The sequence below is a fragment of the Salvelinus fontinalis genome, chromosome 12 (assembly GCF_029448725.1).
Source record: "Salvelinus fontinalis isolate EN_2023a chromosome 12, ASM2944872v1, whole genome shotgun sequence".
Classification (NCBI taxonomy): Eukaryota; Metazoa; Chordata; class Actinopteri; order Salmoniformes; family Salmonidae; genus Salvelinus; species Salvelinus fontinalis.
Window position 1 is genome coordinate 16,539,654 of NC_074676.1, and position 21,866 is coordinate 16,561,519.

The following is a 21,866-nucleotide window of genomic DNA, read 5'->3' on the forward strand; positions in this document are numbered from 1 at the left end:
GATGGAAATTGCTGCACGCTGAGAAATTTCACCAGCGAATTTCTTTGGTTTTGAGATTGTGCCTCTTTTGTCGTAGTTTAAAAAAATATATTCACTTCCTGATAGTTTTTTTTCTTAGACATGGTAGCAAATTGTTTTAAATCTCTAAAGATTACTTTTAGCTAAAATTATATTCACTAGTAGTAGCTAGCTAACGTTAAAAGGCTAGGTTAGGCTACCGTCTTCCTCACACACAAACATAAAAGAAAAACACAATAATTTAACTGGCAGATTCATTTTTATGAATGTTTCACAATTGGATAATCCCATATAAAACACACACATCACCATGGCTACCAAGGATAGTGGGAGTGAATTTCGAGAGAAGTGGGAACGGGGTGGGGGCGTGAACTGCATCAACGCTGGGGTGCCGCGGGCGATGTAGTAGCCGATCAGGGGCGCCGGAGGGCGGCAGTCAATTGTCAAAATGCCGCCCCAAATTCAAGTGCCGCCACTTGCCTAATGGGAGGGCCGGCCCTGCAGGATGCATCTGAGCTCAATTTCTAGTCTCATAGCAAAGGGTCTGAATACTTATGTAAATAAGGTATTTCCGTTTTCTATTTTTAATACATTTGCAAACATTTCTAAAAACCTGTTTTCGCTTTGTCTTTATGGGGTATTGTGTGTAGATTTGATGAGAAATAAAAACAGTTTTAATACGTTTTAGAATAAGGCTGTAACTTAACAAAATGTGGAAAAAGGGAAGAGGTCTGAATACTTTCCGAATGCACTGTATGTGATCGTATACAAACGTAAGCAAGGTTTGAAATTATTATGTTTTAGTCAAATGTTATATCTGTTTGAGCTACTTGTGGTCAATTTTCAGTCTACAAATTATTTGTAATTATGTTCCGGCCGCTGACCATCCGCTCAAGTTAAAAACCGGCCCATGGCTGAATCTAGTTGATGATCCCTGATTTAGAGTCCTCTGAAGCAATGGTCGTAAATGTCCACTTAATTACGAATGCAGCATTACACACGGGACTTCTCAATGTATATCATGCAATACGTGCGTATATAACTTGTGTCCAAATTAAATTAACCGACATGGATGGAAGGATTCGATATATATATACACGCACGTGTTGCATGATGTAACTTGTCTAAATTAAATTAACCTAGATGGATGGAAAAATTCGAGCCAGCCAGGAGTCGAACCTAGAATCTTCTGATCCGTAGTCAGACGCGTTATCCATTGCGCCACTGGCCCGCTGCACTCCGGTAAAACTGTCGCCTACTTAAAAGGGACATTCTATTCTTCATCTACATTCTATATACATACATTCTTCATATCACATTTTATTGGTCACATACAGAGTTGTTTGATAATGCGAGTGTAGCGAAATGCTTGTGCTTCTAGTTCCGGCAATGCAGTAATATCTACCAAATTAACAACAACTACCTTATACACCTCAAATGAACAATCGTTTATTTCTGGAGAAGGTCGCCTTTCGAGCTCGCAAAACTTTGATGAGATGGAGACTGCTTCGGCAATGTTAACATATGTTTCCCATGCTAACAAAGCCCCTTGAATTTAAATTGAATTGACTCCCGATGGCTAGGTAGCTAGCTAGCCAGCTAACGTTAGTGCAACAGGTGGGCAGGTGTTGAACGGTTTCCTGTATCACCTCTTCCTATGACGGTTTTGACCGAACTTCGTAGCTAGCAAGCGAGAAAACATTTTCATATATCTTCTGCTAACGTTACCTTCCTTGCCACGGTCAGATAAATTATCCAGCTAACACAACATGGGAATATGCATATTTCACTAATATAACTAACGTAGCTACTCGTTGGAAATTCGGGTTGCTAAGTTTAGCTCTCTTAGTAAGTCGTCGGTTGCTTTTCATGAGAAAAGAAACGGACATGTAGCACGTGGTCGGCGTTCCAAACATACACAGAGAGCCAATCACTGGCATGCAAACAATGACCACAGGAAAAGGTTTGCTGGTGGGAATTGCGATGGTGACTCAAAACAACAACAAAAAAGCATTGAGCTAAAGCTAGCTAGCTATCATACCAAACAAATGTGTGTAAGTTACTGTACATGGATCGTTCAAGACGATCCAGCTAAACCGGCGTGACAACGTTTTGACCCTCACCTCTCTCTGTCACCAGTAGCAGCAATATTACTTTAGTAGCAAGTGACTCGAACCTTAGCAGCAGCCTTATATAATAAAATAAAGACCAGTATACGGTTGGTTCAATCAATATCCGAACTTAAACATTAAGACGGATAATAATTTCACCGCATGAATTCATTTTTCTTAGTCGTAAACAAAATTTAATTAATGAACATAGACGGTGTGGGCGTAGAGGATACGTGTGCTAGCTGTTTTCCAAGTACAAGCTGTCTATATGACGTTACCTGACCATCGCTCCAGCTAGCTACCTTTCGCCAGGTGAGTTATAAATAAGGGCCACCAGCAAGTAACGTTAGATAACATTAGCTAGCTGCCTTCAATACTTGGTGGCTTTACTGAGAGAAAAGACATAACTCATATTAAAAGCCACCAAGCATCGACCTAAAGGCTAAGCTAGTTATCATACCAAACAAGTGTGTGCGTGCCTGTACACTGTACAACAACTATCCAGCCCCAGCTGACACGGCTTGACATACCACGTTTTGACCATCACCCTCTCTCTGCCATCAGGTGAGTATGAATTATCAACAATTGTCTATATGTGGTCATTCTCTTCCCTCCACCTATAATAATGGCAGAGATTAAAGGAATTAAGATAGATCGTTCAACCATTCTCAATGGTAATTAGTGAGTATATCTGTAGATAATTAGGTGGACATACTGAGTATGCCTGTGTATGGCCACCACTACACCTGCCCAGCTGGGTGAGATCGAAGCTGGCAGTGTTAAGTGACACTACACAGATAGGCAGGCACAACACTTCTGCCATTCCCTGCCTTGTATGGTATGGCTTTGTATACTGAACAAAAATAAGCACAACATTTTCAACGGTTTTACTGAGTTTTATTTAAGGAAATCAGTCAATTGAAATAAATTCATTAGGCCTTAATCTATGGATTTCACATGACTGGGCAAGATTGCAGCCATGGGTAGGACTGGGAGGGCATAGGCCCAGGCAATCAGAATGAGTTTTTCCCCACAAAGGGGCTTTATTACAGACAGAAATACTCCTCAGTTTCATCAGCTGCCTGGGTGGCTGGTCTCAGACAATACCGCAGATGAAGAAGCCGTATGTGAAAGTCCTGGGCTGGTGTGGTTACATGTGGTCTGCAGTTGTGAGGCCGGTTGGACATACTGCCAAATTCTCAAAAAAATCACATTGGGTACTAATTTAATTGAACGACTCACTTAACTACACCCACATACATCATCTGTACCACCCATGTCAAAAATATTCACCTGTGCTCAGGCCAGCAGGGCGCCTGGAGAAGCTAGTGAGTCTGCAGCATTTCTCTCAATGGACACTGTCCTACACATAACCAACCCTGTAACACCTACGAGGCCAGGTGTGTGAGTGAGTTTGTGTATGCGCATCCCCCACTAACATCCCGAACATCCATGTGCTTCCAGGTCAAGATGTCAGGCTCTCAACTGACTCCACAGTGCTACTCCTACATCACCTATGTGCAGGTATAGCCTCATGTTGATGTAATCTAAGCAGCCATTGTCTGCCAACAGGTGACATTGTTTGTTCCTAAACCCTCGACCTATGACTCTATGGGCAGATTAACTAAGTGTTTGCACTGTTTTTTCAGCAAGGGATAAACTTTCACCTGGTGCAAATGCTTAGTAGAGCTGGCCATAGTGCCTCTAGCTAATACAACATTTCTTGTTGACACTGTCCTCTAGTTAAGAGATCCTTTCATGTTGTTGTGACCTTTGACATGTGTTTTCCTGCAGTGTTGAGCAGGCTGGAGGAGGTGCAGATGATAAGAAGATAAAGGAGGGGGGTGGCCAATACTACAGCGTCTGTACGGAGTTTCTGTTACACACATTTTATTTACAGTTACAAAGAAATGCCCACCCACTTCAACTGATATTTTGAGCCTTGGTCTAACTAAAACCATGTGTACTGTTCTCCCATTCTCAAGGCAAAACTCCTGTGCGAGACCAAGGCCATCCCCAACCTGATCTACAGTATAGAGCAGTTTGAGAAATACCTAATCACCCTCTCCAAGAAATCAAAGTTATGTATGGGGGTGCTTTAGGATGGGAGATTGTCTCAAATTGAATGGAAGTGTCTACTTGTAACCAAACATAAAGCAGGATCTGAAAATGAGGACACACAATAGAAGATAGAGCCTTGTGGGACATTTCAGTAACAGAACATCTCCCAAACTAAACATGCACTGCATTATTGTAACTACAAGATAAAACGGGTGCCTGTGTGTTGCGTAGGTGAATCTTATTCCGTACATGAAGCTGAGAGATTTCCGCATCAACACAGCCACTAGAGGCAGCACTGCAGGACAAGTCAGCAGGTGAGCATCAACCATAACACTGACACACACATGACAGTTATCCAAAACATTGGTTTAGTCTCCTATTCACTCAGCTCCATCATGACCTGTCACACCAAATTTACTTATGCTTTATTAGTCCTGCCCATACTCCCGCATTCCTCACATCGTCCTGTTCAGTAGCACACATCACATTTATAAGTTATAACACCATGGATACATTTTTCTTTTGGTTCTCCTATTTTTCCCAGACCCAATGGTCTCAGCTAAAGTATCAGTGTCTGACACCACATATCCAATTGTGTGTTGAGGAGGATAAGTGCTGCTTTGGATCTTTTCCTTCTTTAGACCACAGCCTCTCAGGAGCCAGAGCAGAGCCAGGAGCCCAAGAGGAAGCAGTGATGGAAAACAATATATTTTTCCCCCTCTAAACTGCTCAATAGACTCCTCTCTCAACCAGTCTGGAGCTGCCCCCATTCATTCGGATGATCCACTGAGATGGGTTGTGTTCATTTGGGCTAACTGTAGCAAAATAATTGCAGCCCCAAAAAAATTATCCCTTTAAAAAAAATGTTGGACAACTTTAGATAGTACAACTCCGCTGCTGACTGTTTTCTTCTGTTTGGTGCCTTATGAGCATGACCCTGCAGTTCCCATTGACGTCATTGGTTTGACTCAGTGCCTGGGTTGGGGCAGCCCTGGAGGACCTTTATCCCATGATGTCTCTGTCTGCACGAGCTACACAATAGAGGACTGGTCTGTTCACCCTGTTATCTCCCTTTCCCCAGAGAGCCTTTGGTGATGTCTATGATTTGGTATATGTCCAGAGCCTCACCTGTGGAGATTCAATGTGTGGTTATTCTAGGTACATGCTGTACAGAGAAAGATACAAGAGGTTGAAGATATTTTGTATTATCTGATCATTTGTTTAAAGCTTTCACTTCGCATACTGAGAGCATGCAAAAATGGCTGCTTATTACTTTACTGTGAAAATGTAACTGTATTTAAAAAAAAAAAAATCTAAATTATAATATTTCTCAAATTATTTTATAAAAAGGTCAATAAATAAGGTTGCAACACATGCACACTACAATCCGAAGACATTCTGGGGCTGTATGTATCAAGCACAGGTTTTAAGAGCAGCAGTTTAAAGAATGATGTACAGTGATGATATACTCACCCTGTGGGAGGCCATATTTGCGCTCCAGCCCTGTGGGGTTGGAGGGAGTCACACAGTCCATGGTCACCTCCTTCCTCAGACAGCGGTCAATGTCCACGGCACTGAAGAAGGCCACTGACTGGGGCAGGTCTTGCATGCCCAGTGCATGGGTAAACATACACCTGTAGAGCACAACGGTAAAGTATGAAGAAACACAATGTCTCAAGTCTGTTCAATAAGATGTTTATGTAAAACAAGTAACTCACAGGCTATGAATAACAATTGCATAATACTTTCAATTTTCATGAATTTTTGTATATTATCCTGAAAGGGTCAGAAAGTATTTTGCAAGGGGTGATGTGGCAAGTCATCAGCAGGAGTGTATGAGTCAGGGCAGTACTACTGACCTTGTGAGCAGGTTGGTGATCTGCAGGGCCAGTGCTGCCCGGTAGCGGTCTTCGCTGCGGACCAGGTAGCGTACCTCGTCGTGGATGCTAACGCAGAAACGTCCGTCGATGTCGTGCTCCTCCATCAGCCAGCGCATGGCCACCAGCATCAGGTGGAGGTAGTCCACCGCCGAGCTCTGCACCACCCAGTTCACCCTGCTGGTGATGAACTGACACACACACGTTAAATCTCTTAATTTAATGTGTGTTTGATTCTGTTCTTATGATTGAGAGTGAGTGTGTTCTTATCCGTGTGTGTGTTATGATTGTGTGTTTCTCCTGGTTTCTCCTGACCTCGTCCTTGACGGCCTGAGGCTCCAGGGCTCTGCTAATCCTGCAGCCCAGGACGGGGGTGGCTGGCTGGGCTGAGAGGGCGATGCTCTCCAGCTTGTTGAACATCTCTGACTCCGTACCACCAGCCCACAGACGCTGGCCCGCCACCTCCCACTTCCTCCTCCGAGAACTGCACGGCCAATCAGGAGAGAATGAGGTAGAAAGTAAGTGTGTCCCTAGCCAGATCTACAGCAGTATCTGGGGGTCAGGGGTAGTGAAGAACTTCAGTTCATACAAGGCTGACATTAGTGCCAGGTTCAAAAGTATCTCTAACCACTATTTGCAGAACTGAAGGAACCTGATAGGTGTAAACAATGGCTCTACATAGCCTTCCAATGGGCTTAGGAGCACACACACCCACACTGCTGCCTCACCTCTGGGAGGCCAGTCTTGTGATACGGCGGAGATCCTGCGGGGAGACGCTCCCGTCTTCGTCCCTCTCCACCTCCATATCCAGCTCCTTCAGCAGCCACTCACCCTCCTCAGACAGACGGTACCTAGCATCAAACACAGCTCAGTGTGGCTCATCCTTTCTGTAATTTAATCCTCCAAACATCCAAGGAGTCCCTTGTTGTGCTTAGAATTACTATCTACTGCTCTGTGCAAATAATATAGATGCATTTAAAGTGCTTAGATCCAAGCTTAAACCTCCAAAAGAGCAAGGATAGGCGAGTTCATGATTTTCACAGTACAGCTCCAAACTCCCATCATGTTAGCCATACTGTACTCCTCGGTGAGGTGCTACACATTGATAGTAGATGAGGGGAGTCCTCCCTCTTCACAATCTGAAGCGCTTTGATCACTAGATCTGCATCTGAAATGGCATATTCTGTTGTCTATATACATTTACATTACATTTACATTTAAGTCATTTAGCAGACGCTCTTATCCAGAGCGACTTACATTTAACCTTTTTTTTTATTTAACTAGGCAAGTCAGTTAAGAACAAACTCTTATTTTTTTTTTATTTTTTTTTATTTTTTATTCAATGACAGCCTAGGAACAGTGGGTTAACTGCCTTGTTCAGGGGCAGAACGACAGATTTGTACCTTTTCAGCTCGGGGATTTGAACTTGCAACCTTTCGGTTACTAGCCCAATGCTCTAACCACTAGGCTACCCTGCCGCCTATATAGCGAATAGGGTGTCATCACTACTTAAATCCAATACATCACTATCCTTCCTGTACCTGCGTAGGCCCTTGGTGAGGGCATACATCTGCCGGGCCTTGCTGGCGGCCTCTGGCTGGCTGAGGCGGTGGTTGAACTGCATGAGCAGGCGCTCGGCGAAAGGCTGCCCAGCGCCGTAGATGCGTCCGTAGTTGAAGACCTTGGCATGTTCGCGGCTGATGCCCACCGTGTCAGCCGTGCGGCTGTGCAAGTCAGTGCCCTGGCTCTTCTTGCCCTGCAGGGTCATCCAGCCGAACGCTGTGCAGCCTGGACACAGTAACAGATACATAGTAACAGATAACAGGCCACATTAATGACTGAATGGATTCCTCAAGTTCATAGATATGGGGCCCTGTTTAAAAACATGCTATAGGTTGTAAAAAAATATGAATTCCGTGACAAAATGCATACAGACACTGAAATATTCTGACTGGGAATGAGCTCATTAGATTTCCGTCTTTAATGGACATTGTCGGAAACTCACATTTCTGACCATTCACATAGCAAAATCAATAAGCATCAAATCGGAGTATCAGAGCTAGGGGTGAAGTCTCACCATGCATGCCACCGAAGTGGGCCTCTCCCAGAACGGCAGCGATCCAGAGCTCCTGGGAGTCCACGTCCGCCCCCACCAGGTGGTACCCAGGGGGCACCTGTACCATGGCCTTCAGCTCACTGCCCACTCGATCCCGCTGCACAGACCACACACAACCTCTATATCAGTGGCTCCCTTAAAAAAGCTGTGTTGCCCAATACACTCCCGCCATAGTTCTCTTTCTATTCTCTTACCCGAGCGTTGCTGGCAGTCAGCCACGTTGGCTCCACAGCCCTGCGGGTGACGGTTCCCGCGGTGATGACCTGTGGCAAGATGGCACCGTACTGCCCCTCCTCATCATACTCTTCATGCCTGCTGACACTGCGAGGGAGCTCCCCTTTCCTCAGCCACACCACCTTCTGAGAGCTGCCAGGACACATCAGACATGATAACACAACTGTACTTTAACCCTCTAGGAATTGTAATGTCTTATTTCTCACTGTGTCTGGCCATGATGATTAGCAATGTAACTACAGTACGTCTTCAATGATTATTTTCCAGAAATGAATTTCATTCCTATTTATTAAGTCATTCTTACATGTAACTGTCTACATGAAGTGGAGCCTGGGTGCCTACCTGATGCGTTTCTGGGCATTCCTCCAGAAAGAGATCATCTTGTTTATCTCCAGAGCCCGGGTGGCGTTGGTGGCCCCCCGCCCCGCCCTCAGGGTGCCGTCTTCCATCTTGGACAGGAAGTCCTTGGAGAAGGGGCTGCCCACGTTGTTGTCATTTCCATCCTGTAGTCAAAACAGTCTCTTAAGCATTTATGGGTGTGTTCAGGTGCACAGATACTGCACAGATTCTAGGATCATTCTATTAAATACTTGATACAGACAATATACCCATGCAAGACTAAGTGAACAATTTGAGTTAGGATTCGCCCCTATGAGAGGATTGGCATTTTGTTTCGGCACAACACAAATTAGGTCAGCATCACATAGATCAGTTGATGTACCTTGTGTGGGAGTTTGAAAAACCAGCAGCCCGGAAAGTTGACATCGTTGTAAGGTCCGTTTCCATGGTGATAGGGACAGTGACTCTCACCTGGTAGAGAATTAATATCCTGCATTTCCTGGTTACATAACATAGAACATGTCACCCAACGCATTCAAATCGTAAAGATCATTAAGGCAATAGGTGAAATGTGTAGGAGAGAACCATAGAGATGTATAGAGGGCGCACTTGCCACAAGAATCAATCAATGTCAAAGAGAGGTGTGCCCTCGTTCCATCTCTATGGATAGGACAGTTCACCTTATTCCTCTTCCTAGTCACCCTGCCACCGTTCTCCTCCTCTGACACACTTTCCAAGCGACCCAACTCTTCCACCTACAGGTTAACACAGGAAAGACACCCACCTGTTATACTTTCTGACAGGAGAGCATATTTGCACAGAATTCATAGTTGATATGGGAAGATCATTCTCTGAGTAATTATTTATTACACAGTTATCATGTCATTTATATATTCCAGCTATTAAAACTATAATCAGCAGTTGAACCCCCCCCCTATGTTTTGGTAAAAAGCTGAAGGATGGGCCTGAAATGTAACCACTCTCAAATTCATACACAGAGCTATGGGTTCAAGGACTTTACAGTTTTATCATGTTTTGAGGCTATACAGTGTTTGTTTACATGTAAAGCAAGTGTATATTTTGGGTTCTGATGGGGTATGACAGTTGAACTAAGCTCATGGCGCATTTCATTTTTTAAATTGAACCTTTATTTAACTAGGCAAGTCAGTTAAGAACAAATTCTTATTTTACAATGACGGCCTAACCCGGACGGCACTGGGCACCGGGTACATATAAGAACACACAGTTTTACACACATGGAAGGAAGCCTGAAGAGCAAACAACCATGTAGATTTGTAATTAGGTTTGCACCGCCCCTATGGGACTCCCGATCACGGCCGGTTGTGATACAGCCCGGGATCGAACCAGGGTCTGTAGTAATGCCTCTAGCACTGAGATGCAGTGCCTTAGACCGCTGCGCCACTCGTTATATTCTTTATGAATCAATGGGTAAATATAATTAAGTACAAAATGGATGTAGCAACTGAGGATTTTAGCTTTAACGCTAATTCAGGTGTCATGAAGACAGACCCATCTTGTGTGTGTGTCAAGGTCTTACCGTCTGCCAGAGTGTGCTGTCGGTTAGCATGAGGTCATCAGAGAGGCCGTTGTCCAGACACCTAGGCTGCTCTTTACCTTTCTGCTCACAGTACTCTCTGTACACACTTTCTATGGCCCTGTGAGTCACAACAACACACAGAGGTATTTATACACACTACTTCTGGTGGATGCACTTAGAGTACACCCAGTGATGTGGTACATTTTTTTAAAATAATTAAATGGGTTGACTGATTCATTAATTCACTTGACTCATCCCTGTGCCTCCTTTGTCTGTGGTCTCTGTTTCCCCTGACTGAGCTGTGTGTTGTGCTGTGCTGTGACCTACCTGTGGGGACACACAGGCCCCATGGCGTCCTCCTCCTCCCTCTGGGTCTCCATCAGGTTGTCCCTGCGGCCAGGCACCAGGTAGCCCCAGCCGTGCTGCTCCGTGTAGTGCAGGGGGAAGCCGTCCCACGTCAGCCCCATCAGCTTGGGAGTCACCCGCATAGCCAGACTGATCAGGCTGGACCCCGGCGACCAGCTCTCCTCCTCCGACATCTTCGCACACAACTTACGATACCACCTGGTAAGGTAGGGAGGAATAGACTGGCTGTTTCTCAATGGGATTTCCTCGATTTCTCGCCTCCCTTTTCACTGTTTAGGAGAAGGTCCTTCCCCTCCTACCTTCTTCTCCAGTGCATTTTGAGGCAAGGAGAGAGGATGCGAGGAATCAAGGAAAGATTGAGAAAGCTCAAATGAGAATTGACATTAGACATTAGTGAGTGTTGCCTGATGTATTTCACAGCCACAGTTATCTGTACCAGGGAGTTAGTGTGTTATATTAGTTAACAGTTAGCTACATGGAGCTCCACAGGGGGGGCCCAGTACAGCCCAGCTCACCCAGGATGTCCAGGCAGATGCTGTCTCCTCTTGGGCAGCCTGCTGACCATCTTCTTCAGCCTCTCTAGAGCCTCCCTACTTGGGCATGGTCCTGCTATCTCCTCCTCAGTGGGGGGACCTGGGTCTGACAGCACAACAACACTGCTAAGTCACCTGCTAGTTTTAATCCAAGTCAACACAGCAGCAGAGTGAATCATTTTACAGCTCCACAAGACACTGGACTACACCTTTACCCCAATAGGATCCAATATAAGCACACAAAACGACTTAGCAAGACAGAATAGTCCTGTAGTACTGGTATCGGTCCTGGAACCATAAACCAGCCTTAACTAGTTTTATGAAAGGCCCTTGGTCTATCTCTGTTCCAGGCACATATGTACAAAGAGTCAGAGTAGGAGGGCTGATATTGTGTCAGTTTTGCATATATATCATAAGATTGTATGGACAGGGGACCTGATCCTAGATCAGCACTCCTTTTTAAATATGGGCCCTGGTATATAGTATGAGCTCCTACCCTGATCCCAGTCTCTCAATGGTGTGCTGGGTGCTGGCTCAGCCTCCGCCTTTGAGTGTTTTCTCTTGCTGACGGTCACCTTCTTCTGCTTGAACTCCTGGACGTCCCATTCCACATCCCAAAGCCAGGCGTCCTCTTTATACCTTACAAAGAAACAGTCCGTTATCTTAAGGCCGCAGCCACAATCAGACAGATGAACACATAAAAATCGCATGATGTACATCATTGTTAGCTTTTCTTCATCAAATGTATCACTCATCTCTTTTTTTCCCCCAAACAAGTTTGGACAAGTTGCATAAGTAAAAAGACGGATCGTTTGAAAAGGCATTAGCTCCATCCGAAATTCTCAGACACAAAATCCCAATATGACCATGGTCTTAAACACATGCATATCCAGTACGTATGCACACACCATAGAGTATTTACAATGTCATTATGTAAACCTCATTGCTTCATAACTGCATATACTGCATGCATTATGGTCCCTCACCTGTCGTCCTGTAGCAGTTGACAAGCGTCATCCGCAAGACTCATCAGACTCTTCTTCATCTCTCTTTGCAGCTCCTCAAACGTGTCTTGAGAGTCTTCCAGGTACCTCCCCCAGTTCTGATTGACAGGTAGGTAGCACCCGCCCATCTCCAGCATCCCTGCAAATGTTACTGGATGAGGGCACCTGTGTACAGACAAAGGAGGGACAGTGATTGGTTGAGAGATTACTGTCCAATGATTGGCAGGTGGCGAGGGAGATGAGTTAGCTTGGTCCTAGATCTGTGTTATCTTGCCAACTCCAATAAACAGATCTGGGATCAAGCTAGAGATGCCCCTAAAAGTAAAACATATTGTGGCTTTGCCTCTTGGGCATTATTATTATTAAATTAAGTTTAAATTAATTAAGCAAATGTGGTTGTCTGACCTCTCCATGAAGAGGGGCAGCTGCTCACAGAACACCTGGTGAGTGGCCTGGACGTCCAGAGCGCAGTACTGCATCAGCTCCTGCAGGGGGCAGCAAAGAAATGACTCCGTTATGACTCGAGTACAGTGGGTGAACATTTACATTTAAGTCATTTAGCAGACGCTCTTATCCAGAGCGACTTACAAATTGGAAAGTTCATACATATTCATCCTGGTCCCCCCGTGGGTATTGAACCCTGGTTCCCCCCGTGGGAATTGAACCCACAACCCTGGCGTTGCAAGCGCCATGCTCTACCAACTGAGCCACACGGGACCGTTGGGCATATACAGTACCAGTCAAAGGTTTGGACACATACTCATCAAAAAATATATATTTTCTACATTGTAGAATAATAGTGAAGACATCAAAACTATGACATAACACATGGAATCATGTAGTAACCAAAAAAAGTTAAATCAAAATATATATTTAGATTCTTCAAAGTAGCCACCCTTTGCCTCGATGACAGCTTTGCACACTCTTGGCATTCTCTCAAACAGTTTCATGATGTAGTCACCTGGAATACATTTCAATTAACAGGTGTGACTTGTTAAAAGTTCATTTGTGGAATTCCTTTCCTTCTTAATGCGTTTGAGCCAATCAGTTGTGTTGTGACAATTGATATATCAATTCTTTTACTTTTAAATGAATGAGCCATTTATTCTTGAAGAATATAACTCATGAATGCCTCGTGAGGTTAGTTCAACTGTCCAACCCAAAATCTAATCTTGTTTTACACCGTTTGTAAACAATGTAATTGTAAACAAACACTGTATAGCTTCACAAAATAGTTTAAACTATAATTTTGATCTCATGGATGGTCAGTCCTTGCATCCATAGCGGCATCTATTAATTTGAAAGGTGTTATATTTCTCCAGCTCATTTCCATAAAAAGGTGGCGGGGAGGCTTCATATTGTTTAAACTGCAGATTTCCCCTTTTAAGAAAAGCAAATCAATGAGGTTTGTAAACAACCAATCATTATTGTACATGAGAGGTTGGACCTCCATTGACCTCTGACCTGGAAATTGTTCCTGACGTCAGCCATGCTGCCCTTCACAAAGATCTCTCTGGCCTCCTTCTGCAGTGGCTCCCCTCCCACATACAGAGCATGCACATCAGCCAGGTTGTTGATGCTGCTGATATTCACCCAGTCCCATGAGCCGATCTACACACACAACAACAAAACTAATTTATTAACCAATGAACTCCATTTAAAACTTTGGATACCTGAAGGAAAAATCCAAAGCCAATCCAGGAAAGGAAGGGCTGAGGAACGAGATTGTTGACCTGCGGAAAGGCAACAACAACATTTCTACAGAACAATCACAAATCAACAGTTTTCTGTGTCGTTCCATAATCATTGACTAGAAGACAGAGAGCACTGACCATGGGCCCTTCCTTCCGCCCAGGTCGGCCCACTTTCTTCATATGCTCTTTGACCTCCAGGAGGCCACGCCTCTTGCCGTGCTTGTTGGCCATCCACAGCGTGCGCTGGAACCCAGTCAGACCAGAGATGGACATATGGAGACTCATGGTGTCCAGGAAACGAGCCTTGGAACCCTGTGGGGAAAGGAACATACAGAGGCTGTGTCTCAATCCAAAGGCAGCTGCCTACCTGCTTCCAATGCAAGCATCCTTGTGAATTGGGAAACAGCCATAATAATAACAGAAACATGAGCCACTCCAAAGACCCTAATGCCTGAGTCACACTATTGGGACAACCCCGAGCTGTTCTGGGGTAGCCTGAGGATAATAAAATATCATAGCCAGCACAGCACGTGCCATTCGGTCCTATAGTGTGAATCTGGCATAAATGACTGTCAATCACACTAAATCGTGATGAATTATGCCTCAAAACGTGTCCCCGTAACCCTGTGAAATCTGACCTTCAGCAGGTACTGCTCCTTGATGTAAGACCGGTCAAAGCTGACGTTGTGGCCCACAATCAGTCTCTCCCTCCACTGGCCCCCCGGAGTGCGGCTGGAGTTGGTCGGGGTTTCCATGGGGATGAGGTCAGCAGGGGTCAGCTGGCTGGACCAGGAGTATCTCTCCTCTATCATACGCTTGCTGCACCACGAGTACCTGGCAGGAAACAAAAATACAGAATATTCAATGAAACTGCAATACTGACCTGGCCTAAAATAAATAGTCCTTGATAAATAACTGTAATCATTCCTGACCAGTTCCAACACAATATACACCATCAACCTGTCACTAGAAAAGCCTTTCAATATTTGTTTATTTACAGATAATTTTACATGAAAAATAAATAGGTACAAATACTAAGAAGAGAAACTGTCTGGTACTGAAATAAAGTTGTCAGTTCCTTCAGCTAATTGTAACAACTCCTGCCTCCCACAGTAGAGGGTCTTGGTCCTCTCTATTAGTCTCACCAGGCAGTAGGGGATACAGCCACAGCCAGTGTGGGACAGTGTCCCTCCGCCATGCACACCTCCACGTCAAACACCAGGCCTGCCTCGTCTGGGAAGTCAACCCGTCTGGCCTCCCCACCCGGCCCGTAGCGCATCCAGCCCACCTCCCACACCCAGTCCCGGGGCATGGGGGGCAGCGGGGCCTGCTGGAGCTTACTGGCAGCCTCCAGGTAGGGAAGGCTCTGCTTTTGGGCCAGCAAGCGGAAGTGGTCGTTTATGTCCTCCCCGTACATGTGGGGCAGTTGGAGCTCCACACCAGGCAGCAGGGAGGCTTCTTTTCCCCACAGCTGGTGACTCTGTAGGTGCCTGATGCTCCGCTCCACCTTCTCGTCCTCGTACTCCTGCTCTGCGCCGCGGAAGATCTGCTCATGGAGGTTTTGGGACAGCATCTGGATATTGAGGGGGTTCAGGCGGGTCTCTGGGGGGAGGGAGCCCTGGAGGGAGTGGGGCTGCTGGGTGGAGTAGGGTGTACAACATAGTCTCCTCCGTAGGACAGAAGAGAGAGGCCTCCGGAAAGGACGAAGATGCAGAAGATGTAGCATTTTCTAACTAGTCCTTACAGTCACTTGTTCCTCCCCTTGGACTTGGTCAGGAACAGGATGAAAAACTGAATGGAGAGAGAGCCAGGATGCAACTTTGTGGCCATGCAATCATCCGATCAAAGCCATAAAATTATTCATACAAATAAAATGTAATAGCTATTTAGATCATCAACACGATCCGCTGGCACTCAATTCCTCACACCAAAACCATGATTGCTACGTAGGCCTATTTGAGAAACCTGCTGATATCTTCAAGCGACAATGCAGAGAATGGTCAGAAGGCTGTGTTGACAACAGAATAAAATAGTGATTATTTACCGACCTCGCTGTGAGTACTACCGCTTTGCAATTCACCGCTAGCGTCAATGTGACATAAACAATGTGTTTCCCGGTCGTACCTAGTTACCACAGTCACAAAGTCATACTTAAGGTTAAACCCCGCCCATTTCTACGATGTATCTTATTCAAATCTGATTTTAAAGCTAACCTTAATCCAAACCACGTTGTTAACCTTATGCCTGACCATAACCATAACCTTAAATCAAGACAAAAAAACATTTGCGATACAGACAACTTTGACTTTGTGGCTGTGGTAACTAGTGACAAACTGATTTCCCCGGCATGGAGGTTGAAACAATGTAGCAGACCAGCTATCTAGTGACATCCAGTGGTAGGGATGACCTCCCGTACGGAATTGCAAGATAAAGTGAACCTTTTACAAAGTATCTGGCCAGTGTTTGATGAGAATATTATTTTAGTTAAATCGGTCACTGGTTAAAATGTTTATTTAGTATAATATCCTATTTTCACTTGTTTGTTGTAGGCCTCGTGGCCTAATGGATAAGGCGTCTGACTTCGAATCAGAAGATTGCAGGTTCGAGTCCTGCCGGGGTCGAAGTTTTTTATACTTTAACAGGAACGATGACGGATGAAGGGACAATGGCGTAAAGATTCCATCCTTGCTTGGTCAATCAGTGACCACATTTATATGCACGCCAATATCCCGTTTTTATTCGGTATACTCAACTATTCTGTTTTTAAGTTGTCGCATATGAACATCATATCCCGTTCACAATAACCCGAAAAAAACTCCCGATTATAAGCAGTGGTGTAAAGTACTTAAGGAAAAATACTTTGAAGTACTACTTAAGTCGTTTTGGGCGGTATCTGTAGTTTACTTTGCTATTTATATTTTCCCTGACACCCAAAAGTACTCGTTACATTTTGAAAGGAAAAAGGTTCAATTCACACACTTATCAAGAGAGCATTCCTGGTCATCTCTACTGCCTCTGATTTGGCGGACTCACTGAACAGAAATGCTTCATTTGTAAATTATATCTGAGTGTTGGAGTGTGCCCCTGGCTATCCGTAAATTAAAAAATATATATATTTGAAAGGTGTTCCGTTTGGTTTGCTTATTATTATGAATTTTAAATGGTTTATAATTTTACTTTTGATAATTAAGTACATTTTAGCAATTTGATTTAATTTTAATAGTTAAGTATATTTAAACCAAATAATGTTAGTCTACTTGCATAATAGTGTCAAAGATAACACATTACACTCGTAGCATTCGCATTTTCTCAAGTGATGGTGAAAGAAATGAATCATATTTCTCCACTCCTGTTCCCGAGACAAAATTAACATTTGTTGTATAATTTCACTGTAAAAAAATGCATAATTCTGCAGAAGTTCATGTTATAGGCTATTAAGCTACATGAGAGATAATAGACCTACAGCCAGTGTCCATATTTCAATGACTAATCTATTTAACTCATATTAATTTAAATGAGTAATATTATGTTTATTAATGGATACAGGGATACTCATTTATTTATTTATTTTTATATTTTTTTCACCTTTATTTAACCAGGTAGGCTATTTATTTTTTTATTTTTTTATTTCACCTTTATTAAACCAGGTAGGCTAGTTGAGAACAAGTTCTCATTTGCAACTGCGACCTGGCCAAGATAAAGCATAGCAGTGTGAACAGACAACAACACAGAGTTACACATGGAGTAAACAATAGACAAGTCAATAACATGGTAGAAAAAGGAGAATCTATATACAATGTGTGCAAAAGGCATGAGGTAGGCAATAAATCGAATAATTACAATTTAGCAGATTAACACTGGAGTGATAAATCATCAGATGATCATGTGCAAGAAGAGATACTGGTGTGCAAAAGAGCAGAAAAGTAAATAAATAAAAGCAGTATGGGGGTGAGGTAGGTAAATTGGGTGGGTAGTTTACAGATGGACTATGTACAGCTGCAGCGATCGGTTAGCTGCTCGGATAGCAGATTTTTAAAGTTGTTGAGGGAGATAAAAGTCTCCAACTTCAGAGATTTTTGCAATTCATTCCAGTCGCAGGCAGCAGAGAACTGGAAGGAAAGGCGTCCAAATTAGGTTTTGGCTTTAGGGATGATCAGTGAGATACACCTGCTGGAGCGCGTGCTACGGGTGGGTGTAGCCATCGTGACCAGTGAACTGAGATAAGGCGGCACTTTACCTAGCATAGCCTTGTAGATGACCTGGAGCCAGTGGTTCTGACGACGAACATGTAGCGAGGGCCAGCCGACTAGGGCATACAGGTCGCAGTGGTGGGTCGTATAAGGTGCTTTAGTAACAAAACGGATGGCACTGTGATAAACTGCATCCAGTTTGCTGAGTAGAGTATTGGAAGCTATTTTGTAGATGACATCGCCGAAGTCGAGGATCAGTAGGATAGTCAGTTTTACTAGGGTAAGTTTGGCGGCGTGAGTGAAGGAGGCTTTGTTCCGGAATAGAAAGCCGACTCTAGATTTGATTTTGGATTGGAGATGTTTGATATGACTCTGGAAGGAGAGTTTGCAGTCTAGCCAGACACCTAGGTACTTATAGATGTCCACATATTCTAGGTCGGAACCGTCCAGGGTGGTGATGCTAGTCGGGCGTGCGGGTGCAGGCAGCGAACGGTTGAAAAGCATGCATTTGGTTTTACTAGCGTTTAAGAGCAGTTGGAGGCCACGGAAGGAGTGTTGTATGGCATTGAAGCTCGTTTGGAGGTTAGATAGCACAGTGTCCAGGGAAGGGCCGGAAGTATACAGAATGGTGTCGTCTGCGTAGAGGTGGATCAGGGAATCGCCCGCAGCAAGAGCAACATCATTGATGTATACAGAGAAAAGAGTCGGCCCGAGAATTGAACCCTGTGGTACCCCCATAGAGACTGCCAGAGGACCGGACAACATGCCCTCCGATTTGACACACTGAACTCTGTCTGCAAAGTAGTTGGTGAACCAGGCAAGGCAGTCATTAGAAAAACCGAGGCTATTGAGTCTGCCGATGAGAATATGGTGATTGACAGAGTCGAAAGCCTTGGCCAGGTCGATGAAGACGGCTGCACAGTAATGTCTTTTATCGATGGCGGTTATGATATCGTTTAGTACCTTGAGCGTGGCTGAGGTGCACCCGTGACCGGCTCGGAAACCGGATTGCACAGCGGAGAAGGTACGGTGGGATTCGAGATGGTCAGTGATCTGTTTGTTGACTTGGCTTTCGAAGACCTTAGCTAGGCAGGGCAGGATGGATATAGGTCTGTAACAGTTTGGGTCCAGGGTGTCTCCCCCTTTGAAGAGGGGGATGACAGCGGCAGCTTTCAAGTTCTCATTTGCAACTGCGACCTGGCCAAGATAAAGCATAGCAGTGTGAACAGACAACAACACAGAGTTACACATGGAGTAAACAATAAACAAGTCAATAACATGGTAGGAAAAAGAGAATCTATATACAATGTGTGCAAACGGCATGAGGTAGGCAATAAATCGAATAATTACAATTTAGCAGATTAACACTGGAGTGATAAATCATCAGATGATCATGTGCAAGAAGAGATACTGGTGTGCAAAAGAGCAGAAAAGTAAATAAATAAAAGCAGTATGGGGGTGAAGTAGGTAAATTGGGTGGGTAGTTTACAGATGGACTATGTACAGCTGCAGCGATCGGTTAGCTGCTCGGATAGCAGATTTTTAAAGTTGTTGAGGGAGATAAAAGTCTCCAACTTCAGAGATTTTGCAATTCGTTCCAGTCGCAGGCAGCAGAGAACTGGAAGGAAAGGCGTCCAAATGAGGTTTTGGCTTTGAGCGGGATATCAAATGTGCATGTACACATCTTATCCAAAATAAGACCTGAAGCGGGATATGAGCCACTATCCGGAATACTGTGCACATTAAAACGTGGTCAATGTGATTATCACCGATACAATCATACATCAGATATCTGGTATTTTATGTGAATTAAGGATGTGTTCCTCTCTTACTTTTTCCTGAATAGAAAAATGCATCTCAAATTCTGTGTGTCTTTTGGGTGTTTGGACTGCTAACCAAATTTTTAAACCCAGAGACGCAACATCGCGAGACTTCAGGGAATGCTTGTGAAACAGACCAAAGGCTGGGATTTGGGGTTTGAGAAGTTAGTGAGAGTGGTTAAAAGGAGGGTAAGTGGACGAGGGTGTGTCTTTTATGAGTTTGAACCGTAGCCCAAAATCTCAGAACTAGTTAACCAACGATGTATATAAACCCTGGATTGCTGATTCTGTGTATTGTCCAGTGAGATGCTTTGAAGCCACCGGTCGGCCATATTGGCATTCTCCAGAAGAAGCATACCTCCATGGGAATGAAGATAATTCTACAGTATTCCAATTAAATGTTTAAAGGACAAAATTACACGTATTCAACATTTTTTCTATGTTTAGCGCACATAATATAATGTACACGTATGCATTAAGGTGTATGTAATAGAATAAACGTGGCAAAAACAAATGTTCACTATAATACATTTCTATAGCGTCCAACATTTTTTTACAATGGTGGGTGAGTGCCAAGATTTAGGTTGGGCTGCTTCAAAACAGCGCCCCCTGTGAGCTAAAAACCATTGTAATTAACACAACTGGGCTTTCTTTGCTCAAATTAGACATTTATTTTCTTTAGATAGGCCTACATCATATTTGCTCATAATCTTTGTGAAATGTCCAATAAAAAACTATGCGTAAAAATGTTGCCACTGTGGTGCAGAGGGAGTAGGATGGAAGGTATGGTCACCAGCAAGAACTTGACCCCTGCCCTATGTGCTTTGTTATAGGTTATATTAAGTGCTTGTTTTCAGTGAGTCTTTCAATTTAGGTCACTTAAGGTTTATTCTGTTCAAACCTGTTAAAAACTTGTCAACTGGTAGTTTATTCTGGGATAATAAATGAGAACAATTATTTATTGTATTCTGTATTCCTGTGACAATACAGTATTAGATAGATTGTTCTTATTTCAGTTTAAGCATACGTTTGGGGTTTGTGTAGGTCTAGTGTCATGTGTGTAATAGATTATGTGAAGAACAGGAGTTTGCTGTGTGTATGTTGATATAGTAGCATTGAAATGAATATCATTATCATATGGAGATTTAAACTGTTTTGTAGGCTCATTGATGCTGTATCAATGAGCCTACGTATGTAGTCCCCTCCTGTACTCCCTATTCACCCACGACTGCATGGCCAGGCACGACTCCAACACCATTGTTAAGATTGCAGACGACACAACAGTGGTAGGCCTGATCACTGACAATGACGAGACAGCCTATAGGGAGGAGGGCAGAGACCTGGCTGGAGGGTGCCAGAATAACAACAATCCCTCAACGTAATCAAGACAAAGGAGATGATTGTGGACTACAGGAAAAAGAGGACCGAGCACGCCCCCATTCTCATCAACGGGGCTCTAGTGGAGCAGGTTGAGGGCTTCAAGTTCCTTGGTGTCCACATCAACAAACTTGAGTGGTCCAAACACACCAAGACAGTCGTGAAGAGGGCACGACAAAGCCTATGCCCCCTCAGGTAACTAAAAAGATTTGTCATGGGTCCTCAGATCCTCAAAAGGTTCTACAGCTGCAATATCGAGAGCATCCTGACTGGTTGCAACACTGCCTGGTATGGCAACTGCTTGGCCATCGACCACAAGGCACTACAGAGGGTAGTGCGTACGGCCCAGTACATCACTGAGGCTAAGCTGCCTGCCATCCAGGACATCTATACCAGGTGGTGTCAGAGGAAGGCCCTAAAAATTGTCAAAGACTCCAGCCAACCCAGTCATAGACTGTTCTCTCTGCTACCGCATGGCAAGCGGTACCGGAGCACCAAGTCTAGGACCAAAAAGCTTTACCCCCAAGCCATAAGACTCCTGAACAGCTAATCAAATGGCTACCCTATG

The 21,866-nt window shown here is 44.2% G+C and overlaps 1 protein-coding gene, 1 long non-coding RNA gene and 3 other non-coding genes across 10 annotated transcripts; 2 read left to right on the forward strand and 3 right to left on the reverse strand.

The window, feature by feature from the left end:
• Positions 1–1,127: 1,127 nt before the first annotated feature.
• On the forward strand, positions 1,128–5,582 carry LOC129866883 (uncharacterized). 4 transcript variants are annotated; one of them, XR_008761540.1, is made up of 3 exons: positions 1,149–2,441; positions 3,594–3,653; positions 3,924–5,582. It is a non-coding gene; the product is annotated as an uncharacterized LOC129866883 (long non-coding RNA). The 4 variants fall into 4 exon arrangements; XR_008761541.1 differs by lacking the exon at positions 1,149–2,441 and adding an exon at positions 2,448–2,693; XR_008761538.1 differs by having other exon boundaries at positions 1,128–2,441; positions 3,594–5,582.
• Positions 1,177–1,249, reverse strand: trnar-acg (transfer RNA arginine (anticodon ACG)). The gene has a single exon. It is a non-coding gene; the product is annotated as a tRNA-Arg (tRNA).
• Positions 3,005–16,139, reverse strand: LOC129866882 (DNA polymerase subunit gamma-1-like). 3 transcript variants are annotated; one of them, XM_055939899.1, is made up of 21 exons: positions 15,057–16,131; positions 14,550–14,745; positions 14,050–14,223; positions 13,682–13,828; positions 12,623–12,702; positions 12,200–12,382; positions 11,710–11,852; positions 11,196–11,319; positions 10,642–10,878; positions 10,315–10,432; positions 9,437–9,511; positions 9,139–9,255; positions 8,760–8,920; positions 8,378–8,549; positions 8,145–8,280; positions 7,609–7,855; positions 6,796–6,918; positions 6,383–6,551; positions 6,050–6,258; positions 5,664–5,824; positions 3,005–5,318 (listed from the first exon to the last, which is right to left on the reverse strand). In XM_055939899.1, exons 1-21 carry the CDS (start codon positions 15,635–15,637, stop codon positions 5,254–5,256), a joined length of 3,618 nt encoding a protein of 1,205 aa, XP_055795874.1. In that variant the 5' UTR covers positions 15,638–16,131; the 3' UTR covers positions 3,005–5,253. The 3 variants fall into 3 exon arrangements, with proteins under 3 accessions (XP_055795874.1, XP_055795875.1, XP_055795876.1); XM_055939900.1 differs by lacking the exon at positions 13,682–13,828 and having other exon boundaries at positions 15,057–16,132; XM_055939901.1 differs by lacking the exons at positions 3,005–5,318; positions 5,664–5,824; positions 6,050–6,258; positions 6,383–6,551; positions 6,796–6,918 and adding an exon at positions 6,925–7,257 and having other exon boundaries at positions 7,548–7,855; positions 15,057–16,139.
• trnaa-ugc (transfer RNA alanine (anticodon UGC)) lies at positions 12,862–12,934 on the reverse strand. The gene has a single exon. It is a non-coding gene; the product is annotated as a tRNA-Ala (tRNA).
• A 320-nt stretch (positions 16,140–16,459) lies between the features above and the next one.
• trnar-ucg (transfer RNA arginine (anticodon UCG)) lies at positions 16,460–16,532 on the forward strand. Its single transcript has one exon. It is a non-coding gene; the product is annotated as a tRNA-Arg (tRNA).
• Positions 16,533–21,866: the final 5,334 nt, after the last annotated feature.

Excerpts from the sequence above, each read along its gene's own strand:
- LOC129866882 (XM_055939899.1), bottom strand. The coding sequence starts at position 15,637 with ATGCTACATCTTCTGCATCTTCGTCCTTTCCGGAGGCCTCTCTCTTCT. Across the intron at positions 13,829-14,049 it reads GGCGGAAGGAAGGGCCCATG|ATCGGCTCATGGGACTGGGT; the intron begins GTCAGTGCTCTC and ends TTGTGTGTGTAG. Across the intron at positions 8,921-9,138 it reads TTTTCAAACTCCCACACAAG|GATGGAAATGACAACAACGT; the intron begins GTACATCAACTG and ends TTTTGACTACAG.